We start from the raw sequence: 18,867 nt of genomic DNA on the forward strand, positions 1-18,867 counted from the left end.
TCTTCAGGAGCAGCTTTACTTCAGGAGCGCTATTTCTTCAGGAGCAACTTGACTTTAGGAGCGCTTTTACTTTCAGGAGCGTATTGCCTTCAGAATCATCTAAGCTTCATTTTCTTTTGCTCTTTATTTGCTCATTCAGAACCAATCAATGATGTAACTTTTTTAACTGTGGTCCTGTACACTTGAACAAATATTAGCTAGTCCAATTTACAATTTTTAATACCTTGTTATCATCAAAACTCTTTTAAGGTTCATTGTTAAACACATTTTGTTCCAACACTGACAACTGGTGGACGGCAACCTCTTCAAAAGAGTTTTAACATTGTTGCATTTTCAAGCTTGATTTAAACCCAAGACCTAATTGATTAAGCTAGAAGAGATTAATGTCATATTATCTAAGCGCTCTTGGGTAAAATATCATTAGTTTAATAATTTAATATTTTTAAGATTAAATATTTAAATGATTAAACTAATGATATTTTATGGTCATATCAATGATATATCATAAAAAAAAGTTTTTCGAATCACAAAAACATGAACTTTTTTCAAAAAATAAGTACTAACGTTGAAAACATAAAATTTATAACTGATAAAAATTTAAAGAGATTTTTTAGAAAGACTAAAATTAAAATTTGCAAAAACAAAATATTGAATGGAATTTTTAAATAATCAACCGGGGTTACAATCCGATACAATTTTACTCACAAATTTAAGTCATCGAATATTACCACCGGATCGATTGAACAATTTAGGGACTTATTTAGCAATCACCGTCATAGGTTTAAGTTTATCGTGTCATACAAGACTTAAGCTCGACCGATCTATTTCCAACGCAGATAAAACTATATCCGTTTACAAAGAAATCTTACATAACAGTTTTACCCTAGTCGTGTTCTTTTTGGCAGTTGGGTTTCTTCTCCAGTGACCAAGAAGCGGTTTTCACTCTCTTCTTTTCATCATGTCTGTATGCTCAGAGGGCAGTAGCCTTCAAACAATTCTCCAATCATTGTATAAAGTAACAATTATTATTTTTTTTCTCTCTTTTTTTTTTTTTTTGCTTACTGTAAATATATTTTTATTGAACAACTTTGATCAATGATGATTATGCATTATATATAATGATTCAACGCAATGCCTTTGATTACTGCTTTGTTTGGTAAAAAGTAGCGGATGATATTGATAGATAAACTTCTTAACCACGAATAAGTTAACAGATTGAATTTGAAGTGTTTGATATATTAGCGGTTGAACCGACTGAAAAAAATAAACGACATTAAAATGTAATTTTAATTAAGATAACGATGATTAAAATAAGAAAGAATTATACACTATATCTCAAACGCTACTTGAAGTAGAATCTGAAAAAATGTTACATGCTAGTGAGAAACACTATAAACTCTTGATAGAAGTACCATTACCAAAGTTTGTTATCGGCATACCACATTTAGAGGAACTTCATAATCTTGATTCTTGAGCATAGAATCAGGGATATGATGTTAGTATTTGACTTGTTGGAGACTTGGAGTGAAAGGAAGGAGAAAGAAGACAACTAAGAAGTACCGTTACAAATAAAGATTATTAAGCTATCTGCTAGAAGTTAACAGGTTTACCTTGCGAAATAGAGCTTATGTGGCAAGAAAAAAGAAGTTGAAAGGATAAAAATGGATGCATATTTGTCTTTTATATATTTTATTGAAAGGTTATTAACTTGCTGTTAACAATCATGGTTTTATATGCTTGGTAGTTGACTGAACTTCAACATTCTCTCGAGGCTGAAAACCTCATCTCAGAGCTTGTCAAATTCCTTGATTCTTTATCAGATGCTGCACTCTCTGATCCAGACAGTGGACATAAAGAAGACAGCGCAGTCGAAGCTCTGTCTGAAATTCATCGATACATTTCTTCTCCGTCTCTTGACCAGGCAAGCTTATTGTTTCAAACTTTCAGTCATGTTTCATAGGGTATTTGGACACTTATTCAGTAAGTGTTTATCATATAAGAGCTTATGTATACTTTTTTTTTGTACTCGAGGAGTTTATCGGTGCAAACTCTGCATGAGGTCTTTATAATTTGTTTATATCAGCGAGCTTATGAAAATAAGCTCAACGCAGTTTCTTACCATGTCATAAGCAATTTTTATCAGCTCTTTTGATTACCTACAAAAGTGTTTGTGACTTGACTTTGTATCATAAGCCCTCATATAAAGTATTTCAACCCCCCACATAAACTTTCAAGCTCACACTATCACGAGTTCTATTGAAGAGAGTGAGCAACTAAGAGTGCCTTATTGATCGTTTGTTGATTTGACAGGAAGTTGTTGACAATCTTTCCATGGAACTGCCAAACGCTGTTTCAAAGTTTGCTGGCATTTCAACTTCTTGTTTGGACATGGCAATTAGCATCATTGATCAGTTTATAGCGAAATGTGGTCCAAAGTACATGCTTTTTATTCTCTGTTATGTAAGTCTCTGTCCTTATTTATGATTAAATGCATACTTCAGCGCTTAAAAGATATACGCAAAATTACATTAGTCTTCCATTAATTAAATATATCAGATTGGTCCTTGTCTTTCACGGATAATTAAATCCCATCAGTTTCATCCTTTTAGGAACTGATTTGATGTCACTGTAACAACTAATTTGATGGCATGTGACATTAATGAGGGACTAATTTGATGTATTTCTAAATGGAAGACTTACCAGATGGCACATTTATCTTTGGAGTCCAAAGTGGACATTTACTGATTTAACTAGACGCTGCTTGTTGTTTATATCTTCAAATATATGCCAGTGTCATTTATTTTTTATTTATTTTTGGCTAATGTCTTGATCTTATGTTTCTGTGAATTTAACTGAAGCAGACATTAGGCGAAGCAAGTAAGGCAATCAGCATTATCCCTCCTTTATCAGGGATCTCAAAGGGTAATTTTGCAGTTAACTTTTTTATTACTGGATATAATGTATAACCGTAATCTTGGTTCAATAAAGAGAGATGTCAGCAATCACCTTGTCATTTCCTTGCTAATGTAGGGCTTTGAAGGATGTTTTTCTTTTTCTTCCTTCCTTGGATGTTTTCATACATTACCTATTTTTTCATTTTCAGTCCTTATCTCTACCCAGAGGCGTCAGTTTGAGAACGTAAGAGCAGTTGTTCCTTCAATTCTTAATTCATGGAAGGTTGTACATTTGGAGACAGATAAAGAAATTGTTGATGTCTTTGACAGAGCTGTTGGAATTGCAAATTCTATATATGAAATTTGCAATAAGTTGGTGGTCTGTCTATTTTAAAACATTTCATCCTTTTCTTTTTGAGGAGAACATAAATTATTGATTGATTTTCAACTTTTTCGCTGACATTTTTTAACTGATACAACAGGATAATGATGCAAGAGAGAAACTCCGAGCTCTTCTTGGTCTATATGTCCTGCAATGCTTGGTTGTTGCTCTTCACTACATTAAAATTTTATAATTATGAGTATTTTTATTTCTTTCCCATCCACGTCAGTAAATTCATTACTCACTGTTTTATCTACCGTAATATGATTTAATATGTTGCCATGCACTGTTCAGGCTCTTCTTTCAAGTAGCAATATCTATGACGCTCCCAGTTACCATTCGCTAGTACTGCAACTGTCACGAATTTCATCGAATTGTGGTTTATCTTATCTCAGTCTAGTAACAACTTATGATGTTGAGGCTGTGGTTAGTACCGTTTTTGGAGGTAGTACTCTTAGGTTATGCTGTGTCAGCTTTGCTGTTTATTTATTTCAATGTTTAGTTAGCACCGTTTGTTTATACAATTTTTTTTTCATCCATGTCAATTTCCCAGAAAATAACGATGATTGTATGGCTTGTTTTTATCATGTCAAGCATGGTGCCGCTCTTGCAGGTTAGAGTTAGGAATTAGGATAATTACTGCTATCAAATCCTTGCCTTTTGCGTTATGCATTTCATTCTCACTAACCCATCAAATTCCATTTTTCCAGTGGTTTGGGGGTATGTCTCAGAGGAAGTTGCTCATGCTGCTAAAGAAGATATCATTGCGGTCAAAGATGAGCTTCGTAATAACCAGATCAAAAGGTGGCAAGCAATAGGGACATTAACACATGTACTTTCCTTTTCTAGGCTGACGTGGGCGTTAAAGAAACATACTATCAACTTCTTGATTAGCATCACAGATGGAGATATCCGTGGAAACTGGGATGATGTACATTCCCAGTGGTCATCTTATATGCCAAATCTTTTATCAGCTCTGCAGGTACTGTAATTCCTGACTTCAGTTTGTTTCTCATTGTTCGATCTTTTACTTTTTCAACAAGGAAGACGCTGACATGTTCTTTACTTTTGATTACACTATAACCTTTCAGGCTGTTATATTGGCTATCATGGATGCTTTAGACCTAGAACACAGAAATAATTCCCTTGCTGTGTTAAAAGGAGCGAGTTTCCACTACTATACAATGGCTTTTGTTTTCGAATAGGACTCCACAATGCCTTTTAAGTTGAAAATATTTTTAAGCTTTAATGTTATGCGCTCTTGTTACTCAAAGGTACTTGCTGATATTTCAATTTCTCAAAGGATTGACATCGCGAAAGTGTTGATGACAAATACCAAATGTTCCTCTAGTGTAATTCTCTTGCTAGCATTTATCTTCTCGAGGAGTGTTATCTAATACTCTTATCTAACACATTTTCTCCCATTGATTGAAATTTATTGTAGTCTCACTATTTTGGAATTGGATCTCACTGAATCATATGAGTATAAATTTGGCGAGACCTATATAAATTTCAACCAATGGAAGAGTATTGTAAAGAGTGTGTTAAAGAGTATTGCTAACATGTCTCTTATCTTAATCACAGTTCGTTTAACTACATTGTTTTATTTAACTAACTATCAAGAGCTAAATCATCTAATGGTGGTCTTGCATCTTTTTGTAGATTTCTGTTTTAGTTGATCTTATCAGGAGGGAAATGTACGCAGCAATCTGCAATTGTACACCAGTAGCAAAAAATGTCCAACAGACTAATAACGAAGCACATCCGTATATATCATTTTGGGCTCCCAATGTCTTTGAGTTGGTGGAATTAGTACTAAAACCTCCACAAGGGGGATCACCTTCCCTACCTGAGCAGCGTGATGCGGTATTCTTTCTGTTGCATGAGTTCTTTGTAATTTATAAAATCCTGATATCTTCAATATCTTCAAATGCATTTCTTTGAAGAAGCATTCTGCATCATTCTCTCTATTTTTTGGGGTTATGCACCGATTTCAAAACAATTTAATTCATAGCATTATGTTTACAACAACCTGCAGGTGTTGTCAGTTCTCAACTTATACAGATTTGTATTAATGACAGAATCTGAAGGTACGTAACATCAACGAATTGTCAACTTATTATAGTGTCAAAGAGTGGTTTATGAGAAACAAGTATTAAGTTAATGGGCCGCTTGAATTGCTAATTGTTCCTAAACAGAAATATTTTTACCTGGATAGTGGTTTAATAATTAGTAGTTGTCAAACTTTATCAAAATTAAAGTATTATTCAGGTTTTGCAATTTCTTTTTGTAACAGGAAAGACAAACTACACTGGAGTCTTATCAAGGAGCAATTTACTCAAGGTCTACAACGAATGGCTGCTTCCTTTGCAGACCCGAGTGACAGGTATAATGACAGACAGCAAGAGTTATGTATGCGACCTAAATCCACTTGAAATGGTGCTGTCTCGGTGTATTGAGCTTGTAGAAGAGAAGCTAAATCAAGTCACTTAAGCTGTCTTCCTGACCAAAGTATCTTTGAAATATTTTTTGGTACATGTAAGGTTTGAAATATTAAATTATTAATCATGCCAACGATAAACATAGTTTAAAATTGAGCACATTATTTTGAGCTGTGCTTTGAATTTACACTGTTTTTTAGGAGTTGAACTTTGTGCGAAGTAGCGATTTGCGAATATCAACACACACCATTTCCTTTTCACCGAAGTCAGTAAAATACCTTACTTGAAAGTCGATAAAATATCTGTAAAGGCTATTAAGTGTGGATTAGTAATGAAGAGTTGTTTATTTTAAGGGGATCATACTATTGTAATTTGTATGCTGTTATTCTTCAACTACTGCATATCTTAACCAAGTTGTGACCATCATACCACGGTACCCAAGAGTTATGTTTCAAAATTCTCATCCCGAGTCTCTCTCTTTTGAGTATGTTAACGTAAACTTACATTATGTACAATAAATCCTAGTTTTTAAATTTTACCCAAATTTCCTTCAAGTATGTTTACACAAATTCAGTTTGAGTATGATTGCATCTAGGGGTGTTCGCGGTGCGGTTTGGATCGGTTTTGAGGCAAAATATCAACCGATCCAAAATAAAAATCACATGCGGTTCGGTTCGGTTTGGATGAGTATTCTAAAAAAATCCGAACCGAACCGATCCAAATATATGCGGTTTAATTTGGATCGGTTTTTGGATGTCCAAAATGCAAAATATATTTTTTTATTTACTCTTTTTTGAAGAATGTAATTTTTTTATTAATATTAATATTACACAAACACGGTAAAATAATAGGTTTGATGCAAAATATATTAAAAAAATAAAATTATAGTATGAAAATTATCGATTATTTTTGAAACATATGAAGTAATAATAATATAGATTAAATTAGTGCAATGTATAAGATTAAAATTTAACAAACAACATAATAATGCAATCTATAATACTAATAAAAGAATAAATAAGTATTAATATTTATTTTTGCGGTTCGGTTTGGTTCGGTTCGGTTTTGAAAAAGTGATCCGAAATCCGATCCGATCTTAGCGGTTTTTACAAAACAACATCCAAACGCATCCAAATATATTCGGTTTTTTGCGGTTTTCGGTTTTTTTGGATCGGTTTGCGGTTTTATTTTGGATCGGTTTGGATTTGAGCTTAAATTAAAGTACTCTTGTAATTCTAAGTTTCTTGATCTTACTTAAATGTAATGTTATACGCCTATGATTATCGAGTTTTGAGATCTTACATAAATTTAATTTAAATATGTTTATCTACAAATGCCTTTATGCAAACTTAATTCAAGTGTTTATTAGAGAAAAAAAATGATTATTTCTTGTAAGTACAACTCATATAGAAGGGAAAAAAAAATATGAGAGACATTTCAGATGTAGGGGCATGAGCTCGAACCTACAATTTCCCATTTCTCGGTATTTAGTCTAAGTCAGTTTCGCTAACCTATTTAGTCAAGTTCTCCAACCTTAAGGGTGTGTTTGGATCACCAAAGAAAGTGAGAGGAAAGATTGTAAGAGGAAAGATTGTAAGAGGAAAGAAAGGATGAGGAAAGTGAATGGAAAGTGAGATGATTTGTTAGGTTGTTTGATTGTAGTGAAAGTGAAAAGAAAGTGAAAGGAAAGAAAAGTTGTATATTTAGAAATTGTCATTAACACCCCTATATTAAAATGTTATATATTATTTATACATATAAATGGATTTTAATATTTTAAATGTAATATACATGTAAATATATTGATTATTAATTATATCAATGCAATAAAAAAGTACATAACAGTATGATTTTTTTATTTTGATAGGACACGACCATAAAAAATCAATTTCATTACTTTATATTAATGTCACTTTGAAAAGCATTTGGCCATTTGCATTTGTGGGTTTTACTGTAATTTTGCTGAACACAGTGCATTCTCTAGGCTTTCCGTCTTCAATGGTGCAGAAACATTTTATGTGTGGGTCCCAGCCATCATTACCATTCCTTCCTCTTTCTAAAGTGATTCCAAACAAAGGAAAGATTGATAATCCTTGACCTTTCTATCCTTCATCAATCTTTCCATATGCTGTCACCCAAAACAAACAGACCCTAAGAGTGTGTGAAGATCCAATTTAATTTCTCATAATTTTCTTGCGATCCAATTTAGTCTCCGGCCAATAATAATCCCCAATATAGTCTATGACATTTTCATATTGAAGACAAATTAGTCTATATATTATAGCCAATAAGAGAGTATTTTGTGCTATATATAAAAAATTCAGGAATAAAATTATTTTGCAATTGACTAAATTGTTCTTCGAGAAAACCATTAGGGATTAAATTGCATTTTCACTCCTTTTGTTGTATAAACACTATGAAGCATAGATACTCATAAAACGGTGAAGTACCTGTACCGAGCACGTACGATTACCAAGTACACGTATGATACTCGTACCGTTCCATCAAGACCCATTTTTACTTGATTTATTTGAGGTGGTGGATACGTCAAAATTATGTAGGCGGTGAATAAGTAGCTGAAAATATTTCATACTTTGTTGTTAGAGGTGTTCAAATCCAAACCGGTACAAAATAAAACTGCAAACCGATCTAAAAAATTCAAAATCCGTAAAAAACCAAATATTTTTTGATGCGTTTGAATGTTGTTTTGTAAATACCACTAGGACCGGATCGATTTTCGGATCACCTTTTCAAAATCATATCGCAAATGTAAATTTTAATACTTATTTCTGAAGAATTTTAATACTTATTTATTATCTTATTAATATTATATATTGCATTAATACATTGTTTGTTGGCTTTTAATCTTATATATTGCTTAAACTTAATATACATTATTACTACTTCATATGTTTCGAATATAATCAATCATTTTCATTCTATAATGTTAACTTTTTAATATATTTGTGTTATATTTTGTATCAAATCTATTACTTTACGGTGTATGTGTAGTATTAATATTGATTTTTTTTGTTGAGAAAGTGTAGTATTAATATTGATAAAAAATACATTTTGCATTTTGAATATTTAATAAACGATCCAATTTAAAACACATATATTTGGATAAGATTGGATTTTCTTAGAACAGTCATCTAAACCAAACCGAATCGCATGCAATTTTATTTTGGACTAGATTGTTTTTTTCCTCAAAATCGGTCCAAATCGGACCGTGAATGCCCTTATTTATTGTATCTCAATAATCTATCTTACTTATTATGAAAATAGTGGAGAGATGGACAAAAAAAAAAAACTATGGAACGTAATAATAGAAGTGTGGTTAAACACATGATTAAAATATAAATAGTACTTCCTCCGGTGACATTTATAAACAATTATTGCATTTTCATATTCATTAAATAATTGATGTGTTTTTCATACACTTATCTTTCTCCTCCTCTTTTTTTTTTTTTTTTTTTCACAGTACAATCGAAGATCTTGGCAATTTTTCGTTTCTTCTTCTCTTGCTGCCCCGATTTGACCTGCGTCCAAAATCCTACGATTTTGAGAACAAATGTCAAATCAGGAAGTGGAAGCATCAATAAGAACATCATAATTGCTGCGGTGTTGGTGTTCGTTGTCATATTAACTTTGCTTGCTCTTCTCTTTATGGTGGTTCTCTATTGCAGGAAAAAGAAAGAGTTTGCTGCACGCGAGTTATCATCTTGGAAACTAACCAGCTTCCAGAGACTTTCTTTCAAAGATGTTGAAAAGAGTTTAGCCAGCACGCCTATTCCTTTCCGCTATAAAGACCTTGAAGTTGCAACTAATAACTTCTCTGTGAAGCTAGGTCATGGAAGTTTTGGATCAGTTTATAGAGGACTTCTACCTGATGGGACTCATGTAGCTGTAAAGAAGCTAGAAGGTACTCGTCAAGGGGAGAAAGAGTTCAGAGCTGAAGTTGGCACCATTGGTAGCATTCACCACCTTAATTTGGTAAGGCTTAAAGGATTTTGTTCAGATGGAACTCATATGCTTCTAGTTTATCCACTTATGGCTAATAAGTCATTGGATAAATGGATATTCAAGAAGAATAAGATGAATCAAAGTGACTTTGTTTTGGATTGTAATACACGGTTTAATATTGCATTAGGATCAGCAAAAGGACTCGCTTATCTACATCAAGATTGTGACTCAAAGATTCTTCATTGTGATATATATCAAGCCTGAAAATGTACTTCTAGATGATAATTTCAATGCCGAAGTTTCGGATTTTGGTTTAACCAAGCTTATGAATAGAGAACAAAGCCTTGTTTTTACAGAATTTAGAGGAACTTGTGGCTACCTTGCACCTGAGTGGATAAAAAACCAAGCTATATCAGACAAAACTGATGTATACAGTTATGGGATGATGTTGCTGGAGATAATTAGTGGGAGGAGGAATTATGATTCTGATCCGATTTCAGAGAAATCAGATTTCCCTTGTTTTGCTTTTAAGATGATGGAAGAAGGTAAAGTGAGAGATATCCTTGATTCCGAGTTGAAAATAGATGATGAGAATGATGATAGGGTTCATCGTGCTATAAGTGTAGCATTGTGGTGTATACAGCATGACATGTCTAACAGACCTTCCATGACAAAAGTTGTTCAAATGTTAGAGGGTCTTTGCACCGTTCCTAAACCACCAAAACCCTTCAATGAAGGACACGCCTCCTCTTCTAATGCTTATCTATCTGCAGTTAGTCTTCTTTCAGTTTGAAGATAAATAAGTGGGGTGTCCGGGGTTCAAACCCCAGCCCCTACATATAACAATACATGTTCCTGCCAATTGACCTATACTCACGGGGACTTTTGAATATAGCTCTACTAGTGTGTGTATGTTTTTGAATTAAATGAAAAGCAAAATATTTTGTGCTTCATGTCAAAGAAATTCATTTGCTTGTAATAGATTTATAACTTTCTTTTTTTATTGTAAATTTGTTAAATGGAAAAATGACCATAAAACATGGAAGTTTCAAATATGGAATACGTTGATAATCAGGCCTTGGAAAACGTTCAGAAAACTAAACTAAAATGATGGATTAATTCCTAGAGTAATCGAGCTTTTGTTCCTAACAAATTAACTGAAAAAACACTTTATTTTCTAATAATTTGCTTCAGTTGCCATACACTTGCACTTAGACTTTCAATTTTTGAGAAGAAATAAAACAAATGTAAAGTAAAAAAACCACTACATATCCGGCCATTGATATACATTCGTTAAGTACATGTTAGCATAATAATAATCATGTCTGTGTTTTTCTTTTGTAAAGTTAAACCAAAACTGAATAAAACAAAACGGCCAATTTTTGTAAAATTATTCTTAATAAAATAGTTGATCTACTTTAAACATAAAGATTTTAATATATTGGTGTAAATGTCTTTGATATTGGTTGCAATTTTAATTTGAATGTGTATGTTGCCTATTATACTATGTTATTTATTGTTGTAGATTATTTATTTTTGTTACATTTATTGTTGTAGATTACTTAAAACAAAAATTGAAAAATAAATGAATTCGGTTAAGTATAAAGTTCTATTGAATTTTATATAAAAAAAAAGTTTATTGAATTAAATATATTTTTTTGTACGGATAAAGTTCTATTGAATTAATTAGAGACGTAGTTCAAGAGCATTTAAACTGAAGACAATATTAATATACTATATCAAATCCCTGACCGCATTCATTTAAGTATTTAATTGTCTTTTAGTAAGAAAAAAAAAACTCAACATATATCTTGTTAATCCATCAAACAATGGGATTGAAACAAAATTAGAAGTGATATATCCGGTCGGGGTGAAGATCCTCTCCATTTAGAAAATAAATGGAAGTATGTAATTTGGAGAGAGATAGACACATAAAATAGGTAGTGGGTCCTACCATAAAGTGGGTCCCACCATGATTAATTACTTTTGACTTTTTTATGTGTCTTTATCTTTCCAAATGGTAGAAATGGAGAGGATAATAAATGGAGAGGATCTTCACCCATCCGGTCGGCCTTACAAATTCTTTCTCATAGCAAATCCAGAAGACGTAAGTCGACAATATAACCATAAATTAAGGCACCGTTAGCCGGTAAGGAATGGTATAACAAAATCAAGGGTAACACTTAGGATGTGTTTATTTCAAGTGTACCAAATTTATTTTTAGAAATAACATTCTTTGGAATATAAAGATAGGAATTTTATTCTAAGGTATTTAGAAAAAAGATGTTTGGTTAACAATATAATATTCCAAGGAACCTTAAAAATAGGGAATATAATAGGCAATTACACATAATTTTATTCTCATCTCCATGTGAACTTTATTCCCACCATTTTCGTTAGGAAAACTTTTCTATTCCCAGGAACATTTTATACCTGGGAATAAAATTTAATAAATTTGTAACAAACATAGGCATATGCATTTTTATGATTTTATTCTCAGGAATCTGTAAATATAACTTAAAACAAACACACCCTTAAGTGACTTTGGTGACTTTAGTATATTTTAGATGAAAGAGAGTGACTATTAAATGATTAAAATAAATTATTTTGATGAGAGAGAATTATATATTGATTAGAAGAGAGATAAAGACTAAGTCGCCAAAATCATCCAACACAACCAAACTCACCCAACACAAAGTCACTGAAGTGTTATCCCAAAATCAAGATGTGCCTTTAGGGTTTAGAGTTTAGGGACACATGGAGGGGTTCCAAAGTAAAAATTAGGTAGTTGTGCCAATTTATTTGTCAAAAGATTGAAAATTAATGTGTTTTCCAATTAATATTTTCAATTTATAGATTTTTTTTTTGAATAAACAATTTATAGAATCTTTAACATGCGTCCTTTAACTTGACCTTTATCTGAAAGAGTAAGAAACCATCACTAATGCACGTTGACAAAAAAAAAAAACCAATTATCCCAAATCACCACATTCCATTAAACCCATCATTGCAACTGTGATTATTATTCAATTCCTCTTCTTCTGCATGTTTTTCTTCATTTAAATAATGTGTGCCACTTATTGAGAGTGTTGCCATTGTTGAAAAGGTAAGAATCTTCCTATGTAGAAAGTAGAATAGGAGTTGCAAACTATATGACTACATAATTTAACATATCTTAGACGTTAAGATAACGAAGTCAAGAAAATGCAACTTTTCATTTCTCTTCTAGAGGTAATGGGAGTCATTGATATAACTACCATTTCAAAAGTTTAAAACTACCATATTCTTCCTTTTCTTATTTTTTTATATTGTTGGGATTTTTTTGCTTCAATATTTTTGATCCTTTTAGGTGTTTTAATATTTCTGCCACATCAAATAATAAAATTTGTAAAATTTTGTATGTAGGCTTTGATTGGATGATGAAGTGGTGTGGAGTTGCTTAATTTTTTATTTCATAGAAAAACTATAAGAGAACATAAATATAGTATGACATAATGACCAAGCATCAAAAAACTCATTTGGGAAATTAATTTTGAACAATGCACATAATCTCAAGGGAACTATAAAATTTGTGTTAAGAATTCTCTCAAAATTTGGTGGACTAATATGCAAAATTGCCAGATAGCAACTATCTCATTTGACTAAATAAAATACAAAGACAACAAAATTAAGTTATGAATTCTTCAAAAAAAAAAAAAAAGATTAAGTTATGAATTAAAAATGAAATGAATAGAGTGAGAACCAACCCCTTTGACTATTTGAAAATGATGGGAAATAAATCCATGTTTACCAACTCTCAAAGACAAAGCCAAAAAGCCATAAACTAAAAACCATACACCAGTAAAGAGTATCTCCAAAATGTTAACATTTATATAATTTAAAAAACGTTTATGCACACATGCATGACATAGCAATTACATGATGGGATGCACCTATTGACATAATATGCAATGATAAAAAAATTCAAATACTTTTAATGGTGCCTATTAAAACAAACTTTTGAAATGCCCTTGTTTTGATTAGCTATTTGTGAAGTTTGTAAGGAAAATAGGTGCAGATTGGTCATATAAATGAGATTGAAGATTAACGATGGTGACAACATTGGATTGCCTAGTTGAAGAGTTTTTTTTGCAGTATTGTTGCATTTCAAAATGTAACATGAAATGGTAGATTAAGAGTAATGAAAAACATGATTTTTTTTTTTTTAAATTTTATGCACTCACCTTGTTAATATTTCACCATATATGAAAATCCACCTTCCTCTTTAGAGATAAGAACAATTAACACATGCTTCATAAAAAAATAGAACAATTAACACATGCTTCTAATTTTTGAAAACTCAATCCTTCATTTGAGTTGATTTTGATTATAAATAAATGTGATGCACCAATAACTTTTGTTTTGAATGGGATGCATCAATAACTTGATGTATAAACAATCAATGCAAGAGCTTTTTATTAAAAAAGACAATTTAAAATAAGAAACTGATATTTGGTAAAATGTGGTAACTATTATAATAGGTCTGAAAGCGACAATTTTCAATATCATTCTTAAGGCACAGGATAGTTTTGTTTTTTATACAAAAAAGTTCCATATTGTCAATGATGTTTGAGGTAAGTTCCTAAGAACTGAATCAATCAACTACAACACATTTTCATGAAATGAAAGTTACTGTTCATTGACGGATGGACAGATAAAAGTGCTGTTTCAATTTTCTAGGCATGTAGGAACTGTGGTTCTTGTTCTGTTCTTTCTTTTCAATCATAATAATTTTCTTCTTATGCAAATTCTCCTAGATAGATGGGAACCAACGACCAATGGTTTTTATCCCATGTTGTTGTTGATCTGTCTTTCTCCACCCTACTGATCATGTCCAAACTGTGTTTATGTGATATTCAATATATTGGCACAATGCCACCTGGGATGGCAGGTTCTCAAGCGAATTTTATTGACGAAGGCTCGAAGTTTCTCCTTTCAAACAATAGAAATTTTGCTTTTGGTTTTGTCACCACCGTCAATGCTATCAAAAACTTTGGACAGCTAGTAGATCAGCATTACCAGTTTCCAATTTTGATAATTTTGTGTTTGCTAAAAATGGAAATGCATATTTACTGAAAGATGGAACAATGATCTGGTCTACAAACACAATTAGCAAAACAATGGAATTGCAAGACACTGGAAATTTGGTTTTGCTTGGTAACGATGACAATAATACGGTAATTTAGATAAGTTTTAGTTATCCAACCGATACTTTGATGCATGCACAGGATTTCAAAGAGGGAATGAAACTTACCAGTGAACCTAGTTCAAATAACTTGACCTATGTTCTTGAGATTAAATTTGGGAATGTTATTCTTTCAGCTGGTTTCAAAACTCCACAGACTTATTGGACTATGCAGAATGATAACCGTAAAATCGTTGATAAGGTTGGCCATGTCGTGGCTTTTGCAAATCTCAGAGACAATTCTTGGAGATTCTATGATAACAGTAGGTCTTTGTTATGGCAATTTATTTTCTCTGTTGATGCAGGTATAAATGCAAGTTGGATTTGCAGTTTTGGGAAAAGATGGTGTCATTACTTTCTCTAATCTCAACGGTGGTGGATTAAATGTTGATTCTTCAACAAGAATACCTCAAGAACCTTGTGATCCCTGCAATGTTTGTGCAAATAACCGTAGGTGCAGCTGTCCTTCTGTTCTTGTTCCTAGTAGTTGTAAACCAGGTTTTGTCTCGCCTTGTGATGATGATAAATCAGAAAAGTCTATTGAATTTGTGAAAGCTGATGATGGACTTGTTACTTTGCACTTGATTTTCTTCATCCCTATTTGAATACTGATTTGGCCGGCTGTCAAACATCTTGTATTGGAAATTGCTCTTGTCTTGCAATGTTCTTCCATACAAGTTCAGGGAACTGTTTCTTGTAGGACAGTGTTGGAAGTTTTCAGAAATCCGATGATGCTGATTCTGGTTATGTTTCTTACATTAAGGTCTCAAGTCATGGAAGTGGAAGTAGAAATAAGCACATCATAATTGTTGCGGTCGTCGTTGTCATATTAACTTTGCTTGTTCTTCTCTTTGTGGTGATTCTATATTGCAGGAACAAGCAAAAGTTACCTGCAGAGAATTCTGAAGAAGACAATTTCTTGGAGAATTTAACCAGCATGCCAATTCGTTTCCACTATAAAGATCTTGAAGTTTCAACTAATAACTTCTTTGTGAAGCTAGGTCAAGGAGGTTTTGGATCAGTTTATAAAGGAGTTCTACCTGATGGGACTCAGTTAGCTGTGAAGAAAGAATTATGATCCTACTGAGACGTCGGAGAAATTCAATTTCCCTCGTTTTGCTTTTAAGATGATGGAAGGTAAAATGAGAGATATCATTGATTCAGAGTTGAAAATAGATGATGAGAATGATGATAGGGTTCATTGTGCTATAAGTGTTGCATTGTGGTGTATACAGGAAGACGTGTCTATGAGACCTTCCATGACAAAAGTTGTTCAAATGTTAGAGGGTCTTTGTACTGTTCATAAACCACCAAAGTCCTCTAATGAAGGAGACCCCTCCTCTTCTGATGCTTATCTATCAGCAGTTTGTCTTTCAGGCCCAATATAGCAATAATAGCTGTGTTTTTTTTTTTTCTTTTTGGCTTAAATCACTTTCGGTCTCTATATATTTACCGATTCATGATCATTGTCTCCCTATTTTTAAATCCGATAATACAGAGTCTCTTAATTATAAAAATATCAGACATTTATTTACAACAAGGAACAACCAATGGTTGCGGGAAAACAAGACTCCTAATAACGGCGTCTGCAACTACATCAGCTATATTTACAACTCTCTACAATATCAAAAATTGTGATGTAACCACAACCGCAATTTAAATCCCTCGCAGTGATGCAAGCACAACCATATTTTCACCAAAGAAAGAACAACCGATAGTTGCAGGGAAAACAAGACTACATATGTATATCAGCTGGTTTTAGTTAAAATTAAGTTTGAAAAAAGTGATGCATCCTCCTCAAAAGAAGACGCAAGCTCAACCGAAGAATACTAAATATGCATCATTATTATTGAATCATTAAAAGAGAAAGTTTCAAAGGAGAAAATTGGAATGCTACTCTTATCTGCAAATTATAACCAAAACTAACTAACATGAACCAAAACTCAATATGCATCATCTCTTCTACTCTTATGTGTAAGAATGCTATACTTTGGGTTATAGATACAAGTGCCAGTGACCACATATCTTACAAGACTAGGACATATTTCTGATTATATACTCAAATGTATTTCTTTATTACAAATTCTCTTCATATCTTACAAGAATAATAATTTTCCTTGTGATATTTGCCATCTTGGTAAAAAGTAGGGAATATAAAAACTCACTGACAGAAAGCAAAAAAGCAAAGTGATTAGTTAACTAATTCTATAGGTTGATTAAGTAACTCTATCTCTTTTATGTAGCAATAAGAGGTGGTTGGTACACGGTTAAATTAACATTAGCAACACAGGGAACCAAGACAAATAAAAACAACACATATCAAATCATCTTCTAAAATGAAGTAGCTTGATTCAATAGTCCATATTTTTGAGAAAACTCGGAATTTTAATCAATTTGTTGGGAAATGCTAATCAGAGTATGCATAAACCCTATACATTGTCAAGTTTCGAATAATGTCACTGATTCACTGTTTCAGAGTTTCCTGCATAAGCAAGCTTGAAAGATGATGAAAATATGGTTGAAAAGAGAAGCGATTACCTGCAGAGGAAGAGAAGCTTGGAGCCTTGGACCATTTCTCGGTTTCTGCGTGTCATCCTTGATGAGGAGGCCATGCTAATCTTCTTTGCATCGTTAGTTTAAAAGTGTGCTTCTAAGAGGTAACCTATAGTTTCCCCACTAAAACCTATCTTAAGGTGTGCTTAGGATCTTGAATGCATGTTATTCATTGTTGCATTTTGAATATATAGTGTTTTGATGTAATAAAGCATATGGCAGCAGCTTTGTGTTTTATGGTGTTTGATTGTGATGAAACTATGCTATTGTGGTTGAATTGAGAATATGTTAACTGTGTATGTTTTGATGTGGGTTGATGATGTTAGTTGTGAGTAATTTGTACTCTTTACTACCAAACATGGTACTCATTTTCACCCTATACATGAGTAAGTTGCAACTTCTTCCTTGGCTCCAACTTTCAAGGAATATTAATTGTGCGTGGCAATCTATCAAATGCTCTCTAACAAGTAAAATATTTGTTGAATCCAACATTACTATAGTGTAAACGTTTGGGATTGTATAACACTTTTGGGGTCTCAACTACACAACTATGATTGAATGAGATATTTTGGTCTGCCTATTTTTACAATTAAGAATCGGGGTCTGTGTCAATAGACAGACTCACTCGAAGGTTGCAATCATGAGAAATCTGTTAGTTTCTAATTCAAGTTTTAAGTTAGTATTGATTAGTGTTAATCTAAGTTTGTTTAGGTTAACACATGATTAGAACTTTGTTACAAGTTAGTTAGAAAAACTAACTTGGTTTGAATAAGCCCTCTATATAAGGCATGTTGTAATCATTCTTCACAACTAATGAAACACAGTAGATTACAACAATAACCTCTTCCTTCTTCTCTCAATTTCTCAAACCCTAATTTCATAACAAAATCATTGCTTGCATTAGAAGCAAGCTTAGCTGCGCTATCAAAATCTTTGGAGAGCCATACGTTTCAGTACTAGACTCACTCAAAGCTTTCCTTTTCTATTTTAATATTTTTAAAGGGGTTATCGAAGGTTACATGTTGAGGTATAAATAAAATATTTCAAAGCTTACGTTGGACGTCCAAAAAGGGATTATCTTTAATATCAACCAAGAAATTACCCGTAAAATAAAATTTTAGTTAATTAAGTTTCTTTTAATATGATTGCAGTAGCATTAGCTAATATGACACATGCAGAAGTGTCCTTTTTATCTTCTGTATGTTATAGAATATTAGCAATATTTATGCGTAACAAATTTTTTGGGTTTCAACTTTAGAATAATTTGCTGTATGTTTTTAATATATATTTGTTTATTGAACTTTTATTTTTCATAAGAGATAAGGAAAATTAACTTGCAAAATAGATTTGGTCTTGTGGAGATTAAGTGCACCCAAGGTTTGAATCTCAATTGGGAGAAGTTTACACATC

The 18,867-nt window shown here is 32.4% G+C and overlaps 1 protein-coding gene, 1 non-coding gene and 2 pseudogenes across 2 annotated transcripts; 3 read left to right on the forward strand and 1 right to left on the reverse strand.

The window, feature by feature from the left end:
- The first annotated feature begins 1,949 nt into the window (after window positions 1–1,949).
- LOC146949834 (aberrant root formation protein 4-like) lies at window positions 1,950–6,269 on the forward strand. Its single transcript, XM_085748575.1, has 13 exons — window positions 1,950–1,961; window positions 2,311–2,460; window positions 2,862–2,922; window positions 3,104–3,273; window positions 3,377–3,436; window positions 3,571–3,721; window positions 3,830–3,889; window positions 3,987–4,258; window positions 4,368–4,439; window positions 4,551–4,628; window positions 4,939–5,142; window positions 5,315–5,366; window positions 5,573–6,269. Exons 1-13 carry the CDS (start codon window positions 1,950–1,952, stop codon window positions 5,767–5,769), a joined length of 1,539 nt encoding a protein of 512 aa, XP_085604701.1. The 3' UTR covers window positions 5,770–6,269.
- Window positions 6,270–9,383: 3,114 nt separating this feature from the next.
- Window positions 9,384–10,473, forward strand: LOC146949835 (G-type lectin S-receptor-like serine/threonine-protein kinase SD2-5 pseudogene; annotated as a pseudogene).
- Window positions 10,474–14,208: 3,735 nt separating this feature from the next.
- On the forward strand, window positions 14,209–16,260 carry LOC146949836 (G-type lectin S-receptor-like serine/threonine-protein kinase SD2-5 pseudogene; annotated as a pseudogene).
- A 1,202-nt stretch (window positions 16,261–17,462) lies between these two features.
- Window positions 17,463–17,566, reverse strand: LOC146949837 (U6 spliceosomal RNA). Its single transcript, XR_015029613.1, has one exon. It is a non-coding gene; the product is annotated as a U6 spliceosomal RNA (small nuclear RNA).
- Between the last annotated feature and the right edge of the window lie 1,301 nt (window positions 17,567–18,867).

The sequence above is a fragment of the Medicago sativa genome, chromosome 2 (assembly GCF_051527215.1).
Source record: "Medicago sativa cultivar Bolivia chromosome 2, Bolivia_mono, whole genome shotgun sequence".
Classification (NCBI taxonomy): Eukaryota; Viridiplantae; Streptophyta; class Magnoliopsida; order Fabales; family Fabaceae; genus Medicago; species Medicago sativa.

Bases quoted from the DNA above. Each gene is read 5' to 3' on its own strand.
- LOC146949834 (XM_085748575.1), top strand. The intron at 3,274-3,376 runs GTCTGTCTATTT...CTGATACAACAG, and splicing joins AAATTTGCAATAAGTTGGTG to GATAATGATGCAAGAGAGAA. The intron at 3,437-3,570 runs GTTGTTGCTCTT...TGCACTGTTCAG, and splicing joins TATATGTCCTGCAATGCTTG to GCTCTTCTTTCAAGTAGCAA.